This window comes from Poecilia latipinna, unplaced genomic scaffold (genome assembly GCF_001443285.1).
Source record: "Poecilia latipinna isolate Pla-1442-1.1 unplaced genomic scaffold, P_latipinna-1.0 Scaffold1691, whole genome shotgun sequence".
In the NCBI taxonomy this organism is placed as follows: domain Eukaryota; kingdom Metazoa; phylum Chordata; class Actinopteri; order Cyprinodontiformes; family Poeciliidae; genus Poecilia; species Poecilia latipinna.
Window position 1 is genome coordinate 231,252 of NW_015114307.1, and position 19,438 is coordinate 250,689.

At 37.5% G+C, this 19,438-nt stretch overlaps 1 protein-coding gene across 10 annotated transcripts in view; it reads left to right on the plus strand.

The window, feature by feature from the left end:
* The first annotated feature begins 203 nt into the window (after positions 1-203).
* prom1b (prominin 1 b) overlaps positions 204-19,438 on the plus strand; it is a 37,066-nt gene continuing 17,831 nt past the window's right edge. For 6 of the 10 annotated variants that reach the window (XR_001428453.1, XR_001428455.1, XR_001428454.1 and 3 more), the window contains exons 1-8: positions 204-785; positions 13,246-13,307; positions 15,068-15,094; positions 15,174-15,379; positions 18,514-18,634; positions 18,759-18,822; positions 18,977-19,066; positions 19,193-19,216. Coding sequence is in view for 3 of the 10 variants with exons in the window: in XM_015060174.1 (XP_014915660.1) it covers positions 515-785; positions 13,246-13,307; positions 15,068-15,094; positions 15,174-15,379; positions 18,514-18,634; positions 18,759-18,822; positions 18,977-19,066; positions 19,193-19,216 (865 nt within the window). In the remaining 7 variants the exon portion in view is untranslated. The remainder of the gene's footprint in view (positions 786-13,245; positions 13,308-15,067; positions 15,095-15,173; positions 15,380-18,513; positions 18,635-18,758; positions 18,823-18,976; positions 19,067-19,192; positions 19,217-19,438) is intronic. The other 4 variants (XR_001428456.1, XR_001428458.1, XM_015060175.1 and 1 more) reach the window with 2 other exon arrangements.

Genomic DNA, 19,438 nt, shown 5'->3' on the forward strand with positions numbered 1-19,438 from the left:
TGCTAGGTAACTTGATTCTCCTCATTTGCGTTGAATAACTTTTATTCTGAGGAAATAATTTGAAAATGTATGTCTTTCCTATTTGCTCAGGTTATCTTAGATACTAAATGTTTTCTGTCTACATGACCAAGAGGACGCTCCGGGTCACGCGCCGCAGATGCGCGCATCGAATTTTCCAGCGCGCACGAACGCAGTTGAGCCCTCTCCGTGCACGTGAGATTAGGCTGCTCTGAGCTCGCGGTCCGGTGAACGCGAGGACACCGGCAGGCAGAGTGAGAATCCCACACAGCGCGGCAGGTCCTCTGGGAAGGATGTCCGGGATGAGTCCGTGGAGGAGAACCACCAGAGCCTAACGGCTGCTTCCTCACCGACCGACCGCTGGATGTTAGAGGTGTTTCCGGTCCTGCGGGAGGAACAGGTGTCAGCTGCTCTCTCCATCCCGACTGAGACAGCAGGTTGTCCACTGGGTCTCTGGTCTTCTGGTGCTTTTTTTCTTCTTCTTCGTCTCTGAGTTATGTTGTGGACACGGTGGCTCGTCCTGCTGCTCTGGTGGGGAGCCACCAGCGCAGAGCAGCAGGCTGAAGAGAAGGAAGGCCAGCGGGCGGAGGTCAGGGCCGACCCCCGCAGGCAGCGCTCCCCTCCGCCGGTGGAGCCGTTGGACTTTGGGTTTGTTCCCGCAGCGGTTTATGATACCCACGCTTACTACGAGCCGGGGACCATAGGAATCCTTTTCCACATGGTCCACGCGTTTCTTTACATGGTTCAACCAAACTCTTTCCCCAAAGGTGAGATTAAAATATTATCACACCATCTGCTCCTCCATTCTCACAGTCAAGGCTGAGGTTGACTTATTATTAATAGACTTTATTCGGGTGTAATGAATAAACATACATCAGCTTTATTATTAGATATAACTGACTTTTTGAATATATTTATATATTTCCTGATTTAATTTTTCAACACAAAGTTTTTATCAATGCAAAAAAGAAAGAAAGAAAGAAAGAAAGAAAGAAAGAAAGAAAGAAAGAAAGAAAGAAAGAAAGAAAGAGAAAGAAAGAAAGAAAGAATGAATGAAAGCAAGCATTCATAAATGAAAAATAACAACAGAACTAAAATCTCTGACATAATCAAGTGGGGTATTTAAATTGAAGGGCCATCGCCAAACTGAGTGTTATACTGTTAAGGTGGTAATGAAGTAAAATTTGACCGTTAAGTTATAAATCCGACTAGTTTCCAGTGGAGGCATTTGTATTAAAGCATGGGGAAAAGTACAAAGAGTGTGGAGGGCAAAAAGGGCCACAATTTAATAACACACCTTTTTTGAAAAATATTTAGATATGCCATAATTCATTTTTATAGGTTCTTATGAATGTATCACTCATTATTTTTATCTTTCAAAATGTATAGATGTGGAAAGTATTGTAGAACTAAAAGTTCTACCAAAACTAACTAAATGAAGACATGTCTGTCATGTACATGTAATTTCAATGAATGACAGAATAAAGTAATTAATATACACATTCCCATGGTGTACTGAAGCATGAAGAATAATTATTAAATAATAATAAGTCACTGTGGCCCTTTGTTCATATCCTTAGCAAGTGACTAATTAGCCTAAATAGCAAACCCATAATCATGAAACATTGGCTTGCAATTCAATTGTAAAATAGCTCCATATCTCATTTTATAAATTATCTGTATAATTAATTATTTGAGTAATTTATTTATATTTCTTATCAATTGTAGTTTTGGGACATCTAGGTAGTAGTATGGATATTTAATTGCTCTTTTAATTGTGACACTTTGGAACCTCCATACATGTAAAGTTCATGGTAGTTTACATATGGAACTGAATCGTTAAAAGATTGTTTACGTTACTTCATGGTTTCCATACTCATGTCCAAATTAGAGGTTTTTTTTAGTGGTATATTTGCTGCAGTAAATTGATAATATCTAAACATTAGGGTTTGTGATAATAGGAGCTGGTGTAGCTGTTATGCAAGTCAGTCATTTATCCATTTTATCCTGGAACCATATAATGGTATGATGGGTCCTTGGAAGACCCTACGCTGTATAATGTATGCTGTGTGCAAGTTTTCCTGGTTAAAAAATTATTTTAAAAAAAGTTGTTTAAACATATGGCCAACCTTACTCTCAAAGACCATTGTGATATATAAAAGAGCAAAGTCCAAAAATGAGCAGAGTCCTAAAACAAACCGCTGTGACAGGATGTATTTGCACAGTAAACAGATCTTCCTCTGCTAAAAGTCACCGCTCACATGAGGTAAAATACATCGTGAAATTACAAAAAATAAATTTGCTTAATGGAAACACATTTCAAACAATTTTTTGTAGTAGGATCAGGTGGTTTTTCAGTCATATAAAAGTAGACATATTTTGCAAAACTGCATAGCAAACACATTTTTCACATCTTACAAGTCACGTGATTGACAGGTGGATGTTACTACTGGCGGAAATGACGAACAAGAAGGAAGTAGTGGGAGGATGACAGTTTTTTTTCAGACAGTCTGCAGCTGGTTCAAACAGAGCTTCTACAGTATCATACAGTTCATAAAAAGTTGTGTGTCATTCCAACGTGTTGAAGCCATAACTCTTCTGTAAAATCAGAGAATATAATTTCCCCAAAACATAGTCGCTCCCAGGAATGAAGGGTTGATAGATGATGAGTGCTGATGCCAAGGCTGAATTATGCATAGGCCTGCTGCAATAAACAATTACTCAGTTCATCACATGATAAATTAAAACTAACTCAATCGCTTCCATTTGATGATTTATTGTTTTTCTCTTCTCCAAAAACTACATGACAAAAGTTTTCAGTCTGGTGGTTTGGTCTCAACATGCCCCGTTGTTGAAGAACAGTTTTGTTTACAAAGACTTAATAATTAATTTTATTTGTTGTTTTGGTTGTCTTGTGTATTTATTTTGGGGCAAGATGTCTTCCAGTTACAGTTTTAAATGTTCATTAGATTTCAAAGTTCTTTGATCTTTGAGAAGGTGTTCTTGCATTATTATGCCATTACAAACAATGTTTTCAGTATTATTATTTATTATAATAACTTCTGGGACAATTTATTGTCCCGCAAAATTTGTTTTTGTGACAGGCCTAATTATGACTATGTCACATGTAGCTGCCATGATTATTAATGGCTTTTCACGTGAACAAACTTATTCACGTGTGATTTTTATTGAATTTCTTATTTAATGAAAACTCTGAAATTGTGTTTTTTTTCAACCTCAGTAGAATTTAGATAAAGATTTACGTGCATTTGCCCTGGTAACACAGCTGCTATCTCAGTCCATAAGTGATCATTCCCTGGTTTGACTGGTGATCAGGTTTCAGACCTCACAGCCTTTCTCTCTGCATCGGTCCGCTTCAGAGTTCTAACAATTGAACGCAGTTTGTTTTGTGTGTAAAACTACGAGAGGTCACGTTGGAGGATGGCACAGAGCAATTGGATTGAAGGTTTTAAGTTGCTGCCATTTTGGTGTCCAGTGTTATAGACGTTGGCTTGGTAAGCAATTAGCAGAATCAGTGCTTAGAGGAGGCTTTCTCTGTCACCTGCATCACCACGTAATACCTTAATCCACCGGGCCATATGCTGCCACTGCTGTGGACTCTCCGGTGTGATTCACTGTCCCCCACACGCACAGGTACACGGGCCACCTGGAGGGACACGTTAACGCCCGCATTACATATCAGAAGCATGTAAAGTCATGACGAACGTACACAGGTGGACTCTGAGGTGTTTGGAGCTGCTTAAGGAGCGCAGCAGATCAGTCTCACCTGCTTGCTTCCTGAACCGCCAGGCTCTCTGAGCCATTAACAAGTAAACAAGCTCACCTGTAACGCAAGCAGGAACATATTATTAGGAGCTAGAAGCTATTGGTGTGTGTCAGCAAATCAGGGAAACAAAGGATGAGGTCTAGGGGTGGATGATATGGACTTCCAGTGTTATCACGATATTTTGTTGTAGTACTGTGATACCAATAAAAGTGATGATAAGATATTACTTATGTTTAGGTGTCTGTGACTGTGTGACAGCAATCATAGCCCAACACACACTAGAAAAACACTCCTGTTTGCAACATGCATATTTAGGACATCATAAAGAAGTGTCATTTTTTACCACCATACTGCACAGAGTAAGTGCATTTAATCATATTTTCATATTTATTGGCACTCAATGAATAAATAGTGGAGAAAATTAGAGATGCAAAACTTTTAGTGTCTAACGATTTGATTCCAATTTTTAGGGTTACGATTTGATTCAGTAACATTTTTTCATTCTGAAACCAATTTTTCTATGTAAATGTTCTGGAGATTCTATTGAAATTATGTGGCTGACAAGAGGAAAATACTGTGTAAACAAATAGAAAATTAATTTTAAACAGTTCTATAAGGTTCCATACGGTGTCAAATTCCTTCAGTTTATATTTAAATGAGGAGCTTGTTCACAAAATACTGTAACTTAAATTACCAGTCTGAACAGTTCAGGGTGCCAGTCAATAAACGAGAGCAAAACCAGCGAAAAGCTAGAGAAAAACTGTCTTCTGAAATATTGCTCAAGATTGTGTTAACAATATCAATACATATAAAGTCTAAATGTGAACATGAAACACTAATTACGTTTAAAAGACAGTGTAAGAACAATGCCACGTTCACCTGTTCTATTAGACTAAAACAGGAGAAGCATGTTTTAGTCAAGAGAAAAACTTCAGAAATACTAAATTATTTTTAGCTCAAGACTTTTTATCTTTGAAAACAGAACTGTAACGTCATGCAGCTGCAGCTTCTCTGTTTGTGCTGCTGTTTCCAACTCTCACGCAGATAATCAAGTTACAAAAAAAATCCTCTCAGTTTAACCGTTTTGACTCAGGGTTAGGGCTTAAACCTTGAGTTCACATCCTAACATGTAAAGTAATGCTTAATGTGTCTCAGTCAATTAGAAAGTGAGACTTCATTACTGACATGAGGCCCCACAAAGATGGCAAAATCTGTGTTAAAGGTGGACTTTGCTCCTGTGAGAGAACGGACACTCGGCAGTCAGTCAGTCAGCCAGCTCGCCTTGGGGTTAAAAGGTCACAGCTGCATGAGGCAGCCAATATTTTCCAGTAAAAACACAGTGTAAATATGCTGTTCAGCATCAGGGTGAGGAGCATTCACTGCACATTTGTCATGTAAAAAAAGGCATCATTCTCCACTCATGATCAAGTTCATTTGAATGCATTCATGCAGAAAGCCGCCATCTGGTTGGTTGTCTCTGGATGTTGGCTTCCTGTTAATACAGAAGGAGATCTTAGGGGCTATCAGATTAGGTAGCTGTATGCTAATTGCTACAAAATGGTGGGGATAACATAAAATGTGATCTCCCAATCAGAAGCAGATTAGAAATAGGTATTTTTTATGGGGGTCCAAATGTGCCAAAAATATACGTTCATACTAGGGGTGAACGATATTCCTACAAAATAATATCACTACATGTTTTTTAAAAACCTCAGTAATGATGTCACAAACAATATTCCTCATTTATTATTATTATTATTATTATTATTATTATTATTATTATTATTATTATTATTATATTTTTATTGGATTTGGCCAAACAAATATGTAACTTCAGAATTTTTTTTTTACTTTACTTTATAACAGTAACCAGAATTTTTATATATAGATATGAACAAAATAACTCTTTTAGACAAATCATTTTCATTTCTTCCATCTGTAACAGACATTTCCATTGAATGATGATTTTCAGTGTTTTGGTTTTTACCTTTCATGTTCCCCCAACTGCAACCGTATGGCTGTCATAATTTGATATTGTATTATTGATTTTTTTTCACCAGTGTCAACAAATTCACGAATTTTACCGTAAATCAGACATCATGACAGACCTCTAGTGCATATGTTGTTTCACGTTGTCCTCCTCAAGTTATTCAAACTTTGTTTCTTTCTTCTTCTTTTTTTTTGAGGCAAAAAAATTGACTTTTGAACATTTGTAATTGAAAGAATGATTTCAGAATTGTACTTTGTTTCCTTGCATAATTCAGCATCACTATAGGTTAGGATTTTAAAAATGAAAAGTGAGAAATTCAAAAATGTACACTAATTTGGTTTTAATGCCTTGAAGTAGCTCAGGGATACTGTAGGCCAGTGGTGCCCAAAGTCAGTCCTCCAGGGCCGGGATCCTGCATGTTTTAGTTCTCTCCCTGGTGGTGAGCACAAGTAAAGTGATGAGCATCATCCATCCATCCATCCATCCATCCATCCATCCATCCATCCATCCATCCATCCATCCATCCTGAACTCTGTCAGGATGGATGAATTTACAATCTACGAATTTATCTGCCAAAAAATTCACAGTGAACTTCAGTATTTAGACAAGAAACAATAACTGTGGAAAATTGTGTCAAGTTTTGATATGAAATACGGAATAGAGACGGTCTCTGCTACTTATACAGGAAGTGAATGAGTTTTGGGTGCATTTGTTTTGTCATACCATAGAACACAGGAAAAGCTTAAAACAAAGTCAAACTGATGTTAAGAGCAATGAAAGTCAAATCAATACAAAACCAAGAAAAAGAAGCATGCTATGAGTTCTTCAAAATATTCTCTTTGTTCTCGTTTCACACCTAAATATAAAATAAATATTTGTGAAGGTTTATTTTACAACGAGGAGGCATTTCAGCCTCTTTCTCTTAGAGGCGAATCGGTTTCTTATCTCTTAGATGCACACAGGCTGGATTAGGGGATTAGCATCCACTGGGCTAATGCTAACAGTGGGCTGATACACCACTGTTACAGATGGCACAATGACACACACACACGGCTGGGCACACAGAAAGTGGGTCATATGCTGGTGTTTGTCTGTTTCACTTAATTACTGTGATTAGTTGTGGACATGTTGCTTATCAGGAAGAACTTAAAAAGTTGACAAAGTTTACTGTTCAAACTTGTTGAACAAAGTGGAGGACTTCTTATATAATGAGCTTGTTTGCCTCTTTGCTGCTGATACATGTAGTTTTTGGTCTTGTGAAATTTCATCTGCACATAAAGTCAATGAATTAGTTATTTCTGAATAAGCATCCGGGAATACAATACTCATTACGTTGGTTTTGCTTCAGCTCACAGTGGGTGTTGGAAATGTACTTTCCTCCCACATCCTGAAAGTGTTCCAGCTCACAATGTCGTCTGCTGGTAAGACAAATCATAAAATGTCAGTGTCAATTAACTCAAGAAAAGATATAGCTGAGGTTTTGTTTCAATCTCATCCCAATTCAGCATCCCGTTAAGATTGTATCTCTGGCAGAAATTGGACAGCATGTCTGGATTTTAGAGCCACATTTTCATCTCCACATGCAAATCGAGCCAGGCACATTAAGTAGTTGACTTTGTTAAGCATTTAGTGATGGTAGAAAGGAACGATTTCCTGATCATTGTAAAGCTTAGTTGTGCAGTTAAACAAACAGAAAACATAACATTACAGGGGTAAAATAAGGAAAAATAATAAAAAACTTGTAAAATAAGACCATAATTATATATTTTCCAGTTAGTAATAATTAAAAGCAACTCTAAACATGTTGGGTTTTAGCCTTGATTTAAAGGAGCTCAGTGCTTCAGCTGTTGTGTAGTTTTCTGGATATTTGTTCCAGATTTGTGGTGCATAGAAGCTGAATGCAGATCAGAACCAGAAGACCTGAGAGGTCTGGAAGGTTGATACAACAACAACAGCTCTTTAACGTATTGTGATGCTAGACCGTTCAGTGATTTATAAAATAACAGTAGCATTTTAAAGTCTATTCTCTGAGTTACAGGGAGCCAGTGGAAGGACTTTAGAACTATTATCATGAAAACTATTCAGAAGTGCTAGAGTCAGGATGAGCAGCCATCTGCCTGGGGGTGCAGAGAGCAGGAGGGGGAAAAAAACAGCAGGACTAGTCCATCTGTACTTTTTTATAGGAAAGAAAAAATAAAAATAGTCAGAGTTAATTGCAGCAGTCGCTCCATCAAAGAACAAGAGCACAAGAGCCCTGGGCCAGCAATACCTTTATTAAAAATAAGAGCAAATAAAATGAACAAAATTAAAGACAGCAACAGCTCTAACATTAAACTAATAAACGAAACATAGAGCCAAGGGCACTTTCTCTTTAGAAAAAAATGTTTGATCAAGTTAATGGCAGTAAAAGATAATGGCTCTATCCACAGAAGGGACAAAAACACAGGACTGCAAGCAGTTTCTTTGAGAAACGGGAACAAATAATATACATGAGACAATTGGTCTCCAAATGTCAACATTTAGAACCGAGGCAGCTAAATACAGAACCACTGGGCCAGGAGTTCTTTCTGTAATAATTGAAAACCAGGAGTATGCTTTGTTAATGGCAGCAACAGCTACATCCAGCAGGGCAGAGAAAGCCAGAGATGAGTACTGAGCCAGTGGTATTTTCTGCTAGAAAGAATATGAAAGAATGCAGACATTTATGTGCTAATAGTGGAGAAACAACTTACTGTTCCAGGAAAACTGTTTGCCTTCATCAGTGGCCATGCTAACTAGCATTAGCATTCATGGCAGGCTATGTAGTGGTGAACCAGCTGCAGTATGACAGAGAACAAGAGGGAGGGGGTGAGCATGAGAGTGATTGGCAGCACTAAGACCCTCCTCCTGGCTCTGATTGGTTGTTTCTGAAGTTAGTACTGGGAGCCCTGGGAAGAGGCAGAGGAGCTCAATTTTTGTTTTCCACAGATTATCTGTCTTATATTATACTGTCAAATATGTCAATAACTTTTTTTCCCCCTAAAAGTTACCTGAAGCAGCTTTAACTTACTACTGCTCTTTAACTTCGTTCTGCTGGAGCTACAATACAAGAAAAACCAGTTGGATAATTTACTCGTAGACTATGAATGATGTTTGGCTTTTAATTAATTGCTTTCAGAACCATTTTTGTTGCTACATGAAGCAGAGTGATGTTACTGCAGTTTACGTATGGACGCTGAGGTTGCATCAGGCTTCGTCCACACCTCCCAGTAATCTCTCCAAGCGGGTCAGAGTTGAGGATTGTGTTGTGCCTATTTTTACACTTTGCAGTAAGAAGGTTTTAGGTTCTGATTTACATATTAAAGCTGTCTGCGCTTTTTTATTACAAGATAACGCTGGATATTGATAAAATAGTGAAATACGGCACCCATAAAGAAGGGTAACGGGCAGATTTTGTGTGAAAACCTGCAGTCAGCTGCTCTGCAGTCGGCACACGAGTTCCTGCTCCGTTCAGACCTTCCAGGTCTGATTCTGGTGGTTGTTTGTCCCTTTCTTCTCCCTTCCATTACAGTAGTTACCTCTTATAAGGGGTCACTGAACTAAGCTGTGTAAGCTTTACTGCCCTCAGTGGCTTACGCTAGCTAAGCAGCTGAGCAACAACAGGTGGCACCGGCACAATTCAGGTATGCTCACATGCTCATATCTGCAGAGTAAGCCGCAGCGTTTTCCCCCTGCGGTGCCTGCCATGTTCTCTGTAGCAGCATAAATTTCTAAAGCACACCAACACAGGACCCAAAGAATAGCTAGACAAAAAAAATAAAAATCTGTTTTCACAATGAAGAGTGGAGGGAGCTGAGAGGATTAACCAGATGGTGCCCGAAATATCCAAAATCACTGTTGTTTTTCCTTAAACTCACAAGAAAGGCTTATTAGGACAAGATTAAATGTATCGAGGAGAGTTTACAGCCTCTATGAAGCTGATCTAAGGTGCTAAAACATTATTTAGAGACGCTCTGATTAGTCTGGCCACAGCCAATACTAGTTAGTGGTTCTTTGATGGAGGTTGTACACTGTAAAACGCAAGAAATGGAGTTTACTTAAAAAAAAATTATGCAAACACGTCGACTATAAAAATGTCAAGTATTTAAAACTTAAAAATGTTAGCATGTGCACACCATACAGCTTAGGTTTACACAATTTGACTAACTTGATCATTTTGAGTAAGTTGTAATGACATAATAGTAGATAAAACATAACTACTGTAAAAATAATTAACATAATTGTTAATTATGTTAAATATATCCATCCATCCATCCATTTTCTGAACACCCTTGTCCCTCAGTGGGGTCGGGAGGGGTGCTGGTGCCTATCTCCAGCTAACGTTCCGGGCGAGAGGCGGGGTCACCCTGGACAGGTCGCCAGTCTGTCGCAATGTTAAATATATGTTGCATATATTTTAGTCCTTAACTAAAATATATGCAAACTCACAATTTGCATATATTAATAATTTTTAGGTTAATTTACCTGAGTAATATGCACAATTTTAGTTAGCGTAACTTAATGAAGCTGAGCATATTGTAGTTATGACACCCAAATCTTTACGAAGTTTTGGAGTCTGCTTTTTCACTTTAAACATCTTTTAATGTAATTTTTGTGACAATAAAAACTGGTTTAATTAGTCACTGTCGGTGATGAAACAATGTATTGTGGGATACCTTGTTGGCCACTCAAATACTGGACTTCTTTTGCATGGACTCAACTTAAATAGATTAAGTTATCAAGCATTTTTTTAATCCAAAAGTTCACTCCACTTGTTTCAGATGAGTACAAAAACAAGAATTAAGTTATAGTCACTTGAAATCTTTTATTAAACAGAATGTTTTGTTTTTAATCTAACAGAAAATGAAGGAGTTATTATGAAGAATTATTTGTATTTATGCACAGATGATTCCTAAACTTCATTTGATGTTTTCTGAGCAGAAACAAGTGCCTCAAGGTTCAGGAGTTTGGTTGGTGTGTTTACAGCCTTGAAATGGTGGGAATTCTCAGCTTTGATGAGTTTGGAGAAAAGGAAAAATAAACTATTTTCTCAATCACAGATCAGCACCAGTTAAGACATGATTGTCAGATATGGATCTGTTGCCATTTGGTTGATGTAGCTCTGGTATTTTTCAAAGGTGCAACATTTTCCCATATTTTAGCTGTAAACAGTTTACAAGTCAATAAAATTATTAGAACATAATTTTTAAAACCAGATCTGTGATGAACATCTGGAGAGATCAAAATACTGAAAGGCTAAAATCAGATGTCTATAGATTGAATAATTGTGTTTTTTTTCACTCTGCATGAATAAATGTGCAACATTTTTGGGACTTAATGGTTGAAGTTTCAAAGAGATGACTGATTCTGATGTCTAATGATGGATGAATCTGTTTGTAAGCTAAGAAAGGTGTAAATGTTTGGGTCAGGTAAGAATAGGCCGTTGCTAAGCATCCCTGGGGTTAATCTGGGCTGCTTTTCTGTCCTCTGATGGTGAGTCTAGTGTGACAGCTGTGTCAGCGTTCACATGATAAACTGGCTTCCATCTGCTTGTTCTGTTTGTTTACACCTTCTGCGTTATTTGTTTATGGTATGGTGTAAAATAATTTAATCACCTAAATAATTTACTTTGTTTCTGTTCAGGACTGCACTTTTACAAATATATTTAAGAGATCTGATCATTTAATTAAACTTGACATTGACATCTAATGTAAACATAAAACATTTAATTGGTTTCTTGAGACTTGAATGTTTTATGTAAATAAATTATATCATAGACAACCTTAGGGGACAAAAGTCAGTTTTCAAAGGGTGACTTGAACAATTAAGGGGAGAAAAAAAATACTCAAACCGCCATATGAAAAATTAACTCCTTCTTAAAACCATAAATTACCTATCTATCTACCAATCACATTTCTTGGCTTAGTCTGGAACAAACTTTCAGAAAACTGCAAAACAGCTGAAACACTGAGTTCCTTTAAATCAAGGCTAAAGACCCACCTGTTCAGACCTGCCTTTGATTAGCAACTGGAGCATTGATCAACGTATTTGATGTGTATTGATGATTTTGTTGTCAGCATCTGACAGAACGTAATGTTTATTGCTTTTGTAAAAAAAAATATGACTAAGCACGTTGAACTGCATTGTCGCTGAAATTTGCTACACAAATATACTTAACTTTACTTAGTTTCACTTTTCATACCCACACCTGATTACTGCCTGACATGTAGATTTCACTTTAATAGAACCTGAGTGACAACATGAAGCAGGCAAGAAGCCTAGCCCCGCCTTCGAGGTCGAAGCTCCTCCTCTGAGCTGCAGTTTCCATGTTTCAGAGCAGCCCTCCCCTTCAACTACCCCACTCAGTTCCTTCAGACTAGCCAGCAACAATTAGCAAACAGCACTCCATTTGTAGTGGTAGTGGTTTCCTGGTGGTAGGATTGCATGTCTGCTGAGCTCATTATAGGAGCTACTACTCAATAAAATGCTGGTAAAAAACCCAATTGAAGGGTTAGTAGAGGGGGGTGCAGTGCTGTGGTGGCACAGGAGCAAAGCACGACACACATGTTGAGGCCTTAGTCCAAGGCCTCAACATGTGGTGGCATTTGCCCCTCTCTCATTACCCTGTTTTTTTGTCAAACTACTTTCAAATAAAGGCCACTAGAGCCAACAAATCCTTTAAAAAAAAAAGGGTTAATAGAGGAGTGATCTGATGACTTCCTGAAGGTTGAGTTTCAGAAAGAGCAGGAGTTTTAAAGAGACAAAGACCCAGTTTCAAGGTATTAAATTACAAAGTCAATTTTCTTTTTATTCATATTCATATATATATATTCTGCTGAATGTAACAATTACTTGATTTTGCTATGAAATGGAACAATGTGCCTGGAAACAATAATACCCCCCTCTAAAAAAAATAAAAAGAGGAAATCAACATATAAAGTGAATCTTTTCAGATCATCAACAAACATCCACCACTTTTTCAATCGTCTGGCAGATGTACTGTGAGCAGATGTCCTAATTGGCGCGTATGTGTGAAGGAATCAGTTTACCTGCTGAGTAACAGAGCAGGTGAGTCAACGTTCAGCAGGTAGGCTTAGCGTCGGCTGACCTATATACGGTAAACACACGGACAGCTGGAGCCAGCTGGAGTCCTGCTGGCTCGCTTCAAGCGGCTCTTAGTAAACACACAGCTGTTTGGTGGAAGAGGAAACACCGTCACAATACTGTCCTCGGATATTAAAAAAACTGATTCCATGTAATCCGTCCTGTCTGTTTGTGAGCAGATAAATGGATTTTTTTTCCCACTTCAGCTTCATTTCTTGTCCCAAACCTTAAGCGGTGCTGTCTCTGAATCAGTGTTTATTCTTTTCATAACACTGTCTGCACATTCAAAGCATTTACATAAAGAAATTGTGTTTTTTCTTTCTTTCAGATCTTATTGTTAGCATCATTCAGCAAAATATGGGAGGAATTAAAGTAGAAGAATGGAGAAAGGTATGTTGGCTTTAAAGAGTTTCAAACAGTAAGAAGAACTTCATTTTTCTCCATTTAAAGCTTTGTGAATGAGATTTTTACAGTGGCATGTAAAAGACATTGAAAGAAAAAAGAAGGGTAAATTTCCACCAAAACCCCCCAGAAATTTTGAGATTCATTAGAGAATTGTTTTAGACAAAGAGAAGAACTTTCTGATCTTCAAAAGTTGAAAATTTGCACACAAAAAAAATCTGAAAATTGAGATTAATCCCAGAAATTTCTGACTGTGTAAAGGCAAAAAAAAAAAAAAACAAATGCTTGAAAAAACTCAGAAATTTTTAGATTAATCATTGACATTTCTGAGTTTCAAAAGTGGAAAGTTTTTTACTTTGGAAACTCAGAAATTTTCAAGTATCTTCTAATTTATTTCTGAGCTTAATCTCGAAACATCTGAGTTTTTTTGAGGGCATTCCAACTCCTTCTACAATAGTCCAAATATGATTTCCTCTTATTTTGCCATCTGTTGAGTCTCTTGAACCATTTTAAGGTAGTCTTGGCTGATTGTCCTCAAGATTTTCAGAAAGCCTTTCTAATTTTATTTTTTAGATTTTGGCTACTTTTCTCTGGATTTTTTAAAAATAAAATCTTTGTATCTTATAATGTCAGCATAGAATGCAGGCTAAAAACCTAGAGAAACAGATATAAGTGAATACAGTATACAGACTGAGAAGAGAGAGCATTAATGAGAAGCTATGTTTCCATTAGAGTTGAGTTAAAATAGTGCAATTTGACATTTCGAAAATAAATGTACTTAATGGAAAAACAAAAACTCATTTTTCAATATAAAGTTTTGATGCTAAGATGAGGTCTTTCTTTGGCTGTATCAAAATTAGTATATTTCACAAAACTGTAATAGAAAATGTTTTATTTTCATCACACGAGTCACATGATCACTAGCCAGATGTTACTACTGTTGGAAACAGCAAAGAAGATGACAGGAAGTAGTTGGAGGACGATTGCATGTCTTGATTATTCATAACATATTGCATGAACAAACTTAGTCATGGGTGATTTTACTTGCTTTTCTTGTTTAAAGGAAACACCACAATTGGAAAATTTTGTTTTTTCAAATTTAATGGAATACAGACAGAGTTTTGTACACATTTGTAACAAAAACACAGCTAGAGAAACAACCAGGGAACTTCAGAGATTCACATCTCAGCTGGGAAAATGTGTTGAAAGGACAGCCGTCAGGTGTGCACTTTACATAAGTCTAGTCTTTTATGGAAGAGTTGATATGGCTCAATCAAAGTTCAGCCCTAAATCCCTTTGGAAAACAGTGGGAGGACATGCAAATTGCTGTTCATGGATACGCTCCCTCAAATCCAATGCAGTATCAGCTGGGCAGAGTCCGATCTCATGAAATCCTATGAAAATAAAAAAGTTGCAAAAATTTCCAGTGAGTAGAAAGACTTCTGCAAATCGGAGCTTCAACTAACGACATCTAATAGACCGTTTGTAGATTTGCAGAAAGCCTGGCTAGATTTTCATCACTTTGCAAGAAAATAAAAAAAATAAAAATAAAAATAATAATAAATATATTTTTATTTATAATAAATAAAAACATCAGCGATAACATGGAACTACAAAAATTTCTACAAAAGCTATCTTGAAGATCATCATCTGAATTTGCTTTAGTAACAATATTTGCTGTGACTCTCATCCTGTTTTATGTTTCTGTTATTCCTCCTGAACCTCTGTCCACGATGTCGCTCCCCCAGCCAGAAAACGTTGTCCTGTTGCTACAGGTAAACCCTTTTGCTCCTCAGATTTCACCCTAAGCCTCACTCTGACTGTGCTCTGATGAACCATCTTGTCCCTCTGCAGTGGATCCACTATGAGTCAGGATTCCTGATCTGCGCCGTCTTTGGAGTTGTGTTCGTGGTCCTCACGCCGATCATCGCCACCTGCTTCTGCATGTGTCGATGCTGTGACAACTGCGGCGGTGAGATGCATCAGAGGCAGAGGAAGAACGCAGACTGTCACCGAGGATTCTTCACCGCCTCACTCATCGCCACCACCATCTTCATCATGTGAGTGCTCCTTCTCTCTTCGGCTGTCATCAGGTGGTTAGTTCACCTCTTCATGAGGTTTAGTTAAGAGGAAGAGCTTTTAAGCGTGGAACAGTCTTGTCACATTAAGACCACCAACTTTAGTTTATTTTGTTGGAATTTACTCTGACAGACCAACACAAAGCAGTGCATGCAGTGGTTGAGAAATGATTCATGGATTTTAAAGTCTTTTTACAATCCAGAAAAGTGTAGATGTACATTTGTGTTCAGTTTCTTTAGCAAAGAAATCATAGAACAATCTTCCTCTGCTGTTACAATGGCTAGACTTTAAGTTAAGTCTGTTTGTGTTGCACATTTCAGCAACAAGGCAATTCAAAGTGCTTTACACCATAAAAACATAGCAGAGTAACAAATTATGAAATAACCAAAAACATTACATTTTATCAAATGCCATCATCAAAATCATCAAGCAAGTACACATCAAGCTGGAACATTAGGCCTTTAGTCCTGCAAATGTTCTTCAGGTGACAGAAGGCCGACTTTGTAACTGTCTTTTGTGGCTCTGAAGTTCAGGTCTGAGTCCATCACTAAGCCCAGATATCAGACCAGATTGTCAGTTTTTAGCTGTAATAACTGAAGCTGTGTGCTGACTCTAGATTGTTTCTCCTTGGATCCAAAGATAATAACTTCAGTTTAGTTTCAGACATTTGTCTCTTCCAGTTTTGGACATCTGGAAGATGAAACCTTTGCAAAGTTTTCATTGAAGAAAAGCTCAAACTGTTTTGGTGTTTCTTAATTGAACCTTGTCTGGGGAATTCTAGCACATCAATATGTTTTTAAGTAAACCATTTTATTGTAGCTTCTAACTGGTGAATGTCTGCTCACAGTCATTATCCTGCTAAAAATAAAATCTGCATTCAAGTTTTTTGCAGTCCCTAAGATGTTTTCGTCCAGAAACATCTGACCATTTTTCACGCCCTTTTTCATTGCTTTTAGAAATTTTGCTTTTTTGATGAAAAAGATTAACAAGAAAAATCTTCCTTTAATGTCAAAGTGAAACTGATTCCTACAAAATAATGACAATATTTAAAATAAACTAACTGATTGCATAAATATTCACCTTCTTTAAAGTTAGTATCTCCAGTGATTTAGCATAAGTATTAGTATTCCTGACAGCGTGAAGACTAAAGAACACTCCAACCAATTAGAGGAGAGGTTGTTTAAAAGTATAAGTCAGGGGATGGATACAAAGCATATTTTAGGTACTGAACATCACTGGAATTGAGTTAAATTAATCATCAACACATGGAAGGAATATGACTCATATGTAAATCTGCCTACATTAAACCATCCTCACATGAACCATAGAATTGCGCAAGTTGAAATTTTGATAATAAATTTGCTTAATGGAAACACGTCAATTTCGAAAAAACTCACATTTTTACACTACGATGATGTGGCTTTTCAGCCGTATTGAAATAGATGCTTTTTGTAGAAATGCAACGAAAACATTTTTTTACATCATAAAAGTCACATGATCAACAGCCCAAAGTTACCACTGCTGAAAACAATGAAGAAGACAACAGGAAGTAGTAGTAGGATGATGGTTTGGTTTTGTTTTTTCAGACAATCTGCAGCTCTCACAGCATCAGAGTTCATAAAAAGTTGTGTGTCATTCCAACGTGTTTAATCCATAACTCTTCTGACAAATCATAATTTCCCCAACACACTGCATATGTAGTCGGGTTTGTTGCTCCAATGCCTGAATAAGATTTCAACATCTCCTCTGATTGGCTGATAGATGATGAGCACTAGCGCCACGGCTAAATTATGATTATGTATCATGTAACTGTTTGCATCCATCGCTGCCATGATTTTTAAAGCCTTCCCGCATGAACTAGCTTATTCACTTGTGATTTTACCTTCATTTCTTATTTAATGGAAACACCACATTTGTGAAATTGTGGGGTTTTTCCCCCCCAACATTAGCAGAATGTAGACAAAGATTTGTGATGGAAACACAGCTAGTGATGCAGAGCAGAGCGCCAACCTGTAACTGTAAATGTGACATTTGTTCACCTGACCTGTGCACAGGAACAGGATCTGCAGGAGTTGCTATGTGTTACTGATATGACTGACTGACTGCAGAGGTCCTTGTGTCTCCATCTGAATGAGGCCTTTCATATCACAAACACGCTCATGTTCATACAGAAAGCCTGAGAGGGCATTTGTTCTCTCATGAACTTTTTTCTCAGTTATTTTTTGGCCTTACTCCATCACACCACTCAATACTGTTCATTCAGTATTGTAGAAATAAAGTAAAGTTTGCTCTGGAATCATGTGGGTGAAATAATAAGGATTTTGGAAAAAATGTTTACTTTTCTAGAGTTGGTTTAAAATTGTACACGTAGATTATTTTGTTAGCTTTTGATGGACAGACAAAACATCCCGAGAAGGATGGAATATTCTAATAGAGTGACAGAGAAACTAAAAAATCTGACTTTGGAAAAGGTGGAAATGTTTTGATGAAAAATACCCTGAAATCCTGCTTTGTGCATGTGCAAATCTTGAATGAAGTTAACATTCTTATGTGCTTTTTCTATGAAGAACAAGCAAAAAAAATCATTTCATTTATTGTAGTATCAGACCGCAAAGTAGGTTTTAATTGCAAGTGATTTAATTTTGATCTGAAATAGAAAAAAAAAACAATTGACAAAAATCGAAGCAGAGAAGAAGGACAGAATCAACGTCAGCTCTGTAGGTTTTTTTTGTTTTTTGTTTTTTTTCATGTGTACCATAAAAATATTAGGAGTCGATTAACTAAAAATTAAGACTTTTAAATTCTGACCAGTCTAACAGATTCCATCCAGGAAATAAGATTGCAAATAAGTGAAAAAACACAAACAAAGCAAAACAAAAAACTGCACAGCTGCAACAACAATGTTGGAGTTTAACAGCACAAAACTGAACACTGGAAATTCCAAATTTGTGCTGATGTTTCTTACTGAGCTTTTTTGTTTTCAAGAAATGAACGTTCTGACATTTCAAAGATAATTGGTTTGCTTGATGCTGCAGGATTTCAGTTGGAGTTGGTGTTTTGCAGCGATGCTGCCTCCTGCTGGTTGTCTGACCCTGTCTCTATCTGTATGTTTCAGTCTGGGAGTTCTCGTTGCCTATGCAGCCAACCACAACATCAGCACTCAGATCAAAAGCACCCGAAGACTCATAAACACCAACATGAGGGACTTGAAGACATTTGCTAACAACACCCCAGTGGTATCCTCTATCTCTATCTCTCTCTCTCTCTTGCTCACACACACACACACACACACACACACACACACATCCAGAGTTTCATATAAGACAATAATATTTCATGTTAGTGTGTTTCCTCACACAGCAAATCGATTACCTGACTGCCCAGTACACCACTGCCAAGAACAAAGTCCTGTCAGACCTCGACAGTAAGATTATTAACATTATTTTTTTTTCTAATATCTCTGGCTTTAATAGTTATGTTGTCATAAACCTGATGTGTGTGTGTGTGTGTGTGTGTGTGTGCGCGTGTGTGTGTGTGTGTGTGTGTGTGTGTGTGTGTGTGTGATGCTGTGCTGGCAGACATCGGACCTCTGCTGGGAGCCAGAATCCACAGCCATCTGGAGAAAGAGGTGGTTCCTGCGCTGGATGGCGCCCTTCGAATGGCAGGAGGTGACACATTTTCATCAGACGTTATTGATTATTAACACGAGTAATCATGTTCAATCAAATCCTCACATCGCTGTTTGTGCTTCCCTGTTTCTATGGTTCCCCTTTTTCATTTCTTTTAACCTGAAGCAAAAGTTGAGAGTGCTATTAAAGGTAAAGGAGGCAGACCTGGGTCCAGTGGGGCCGTGTTTGTGTTGTGTTTGTGGGACTGTTAGAAACAAACCTCAGTGCAGTCTTCATGTTTGTTTTGCAGGTGCATCTAAAAAAAAAAATAAAAAAAAAATTGTTAAAACTTTGTTTCCAGTAATGCAGTTTTTAAAACAAAACCGTATCGTCATCTCCTAAAATAATGGTCTTTTTTTTTTTTTTTTTTTT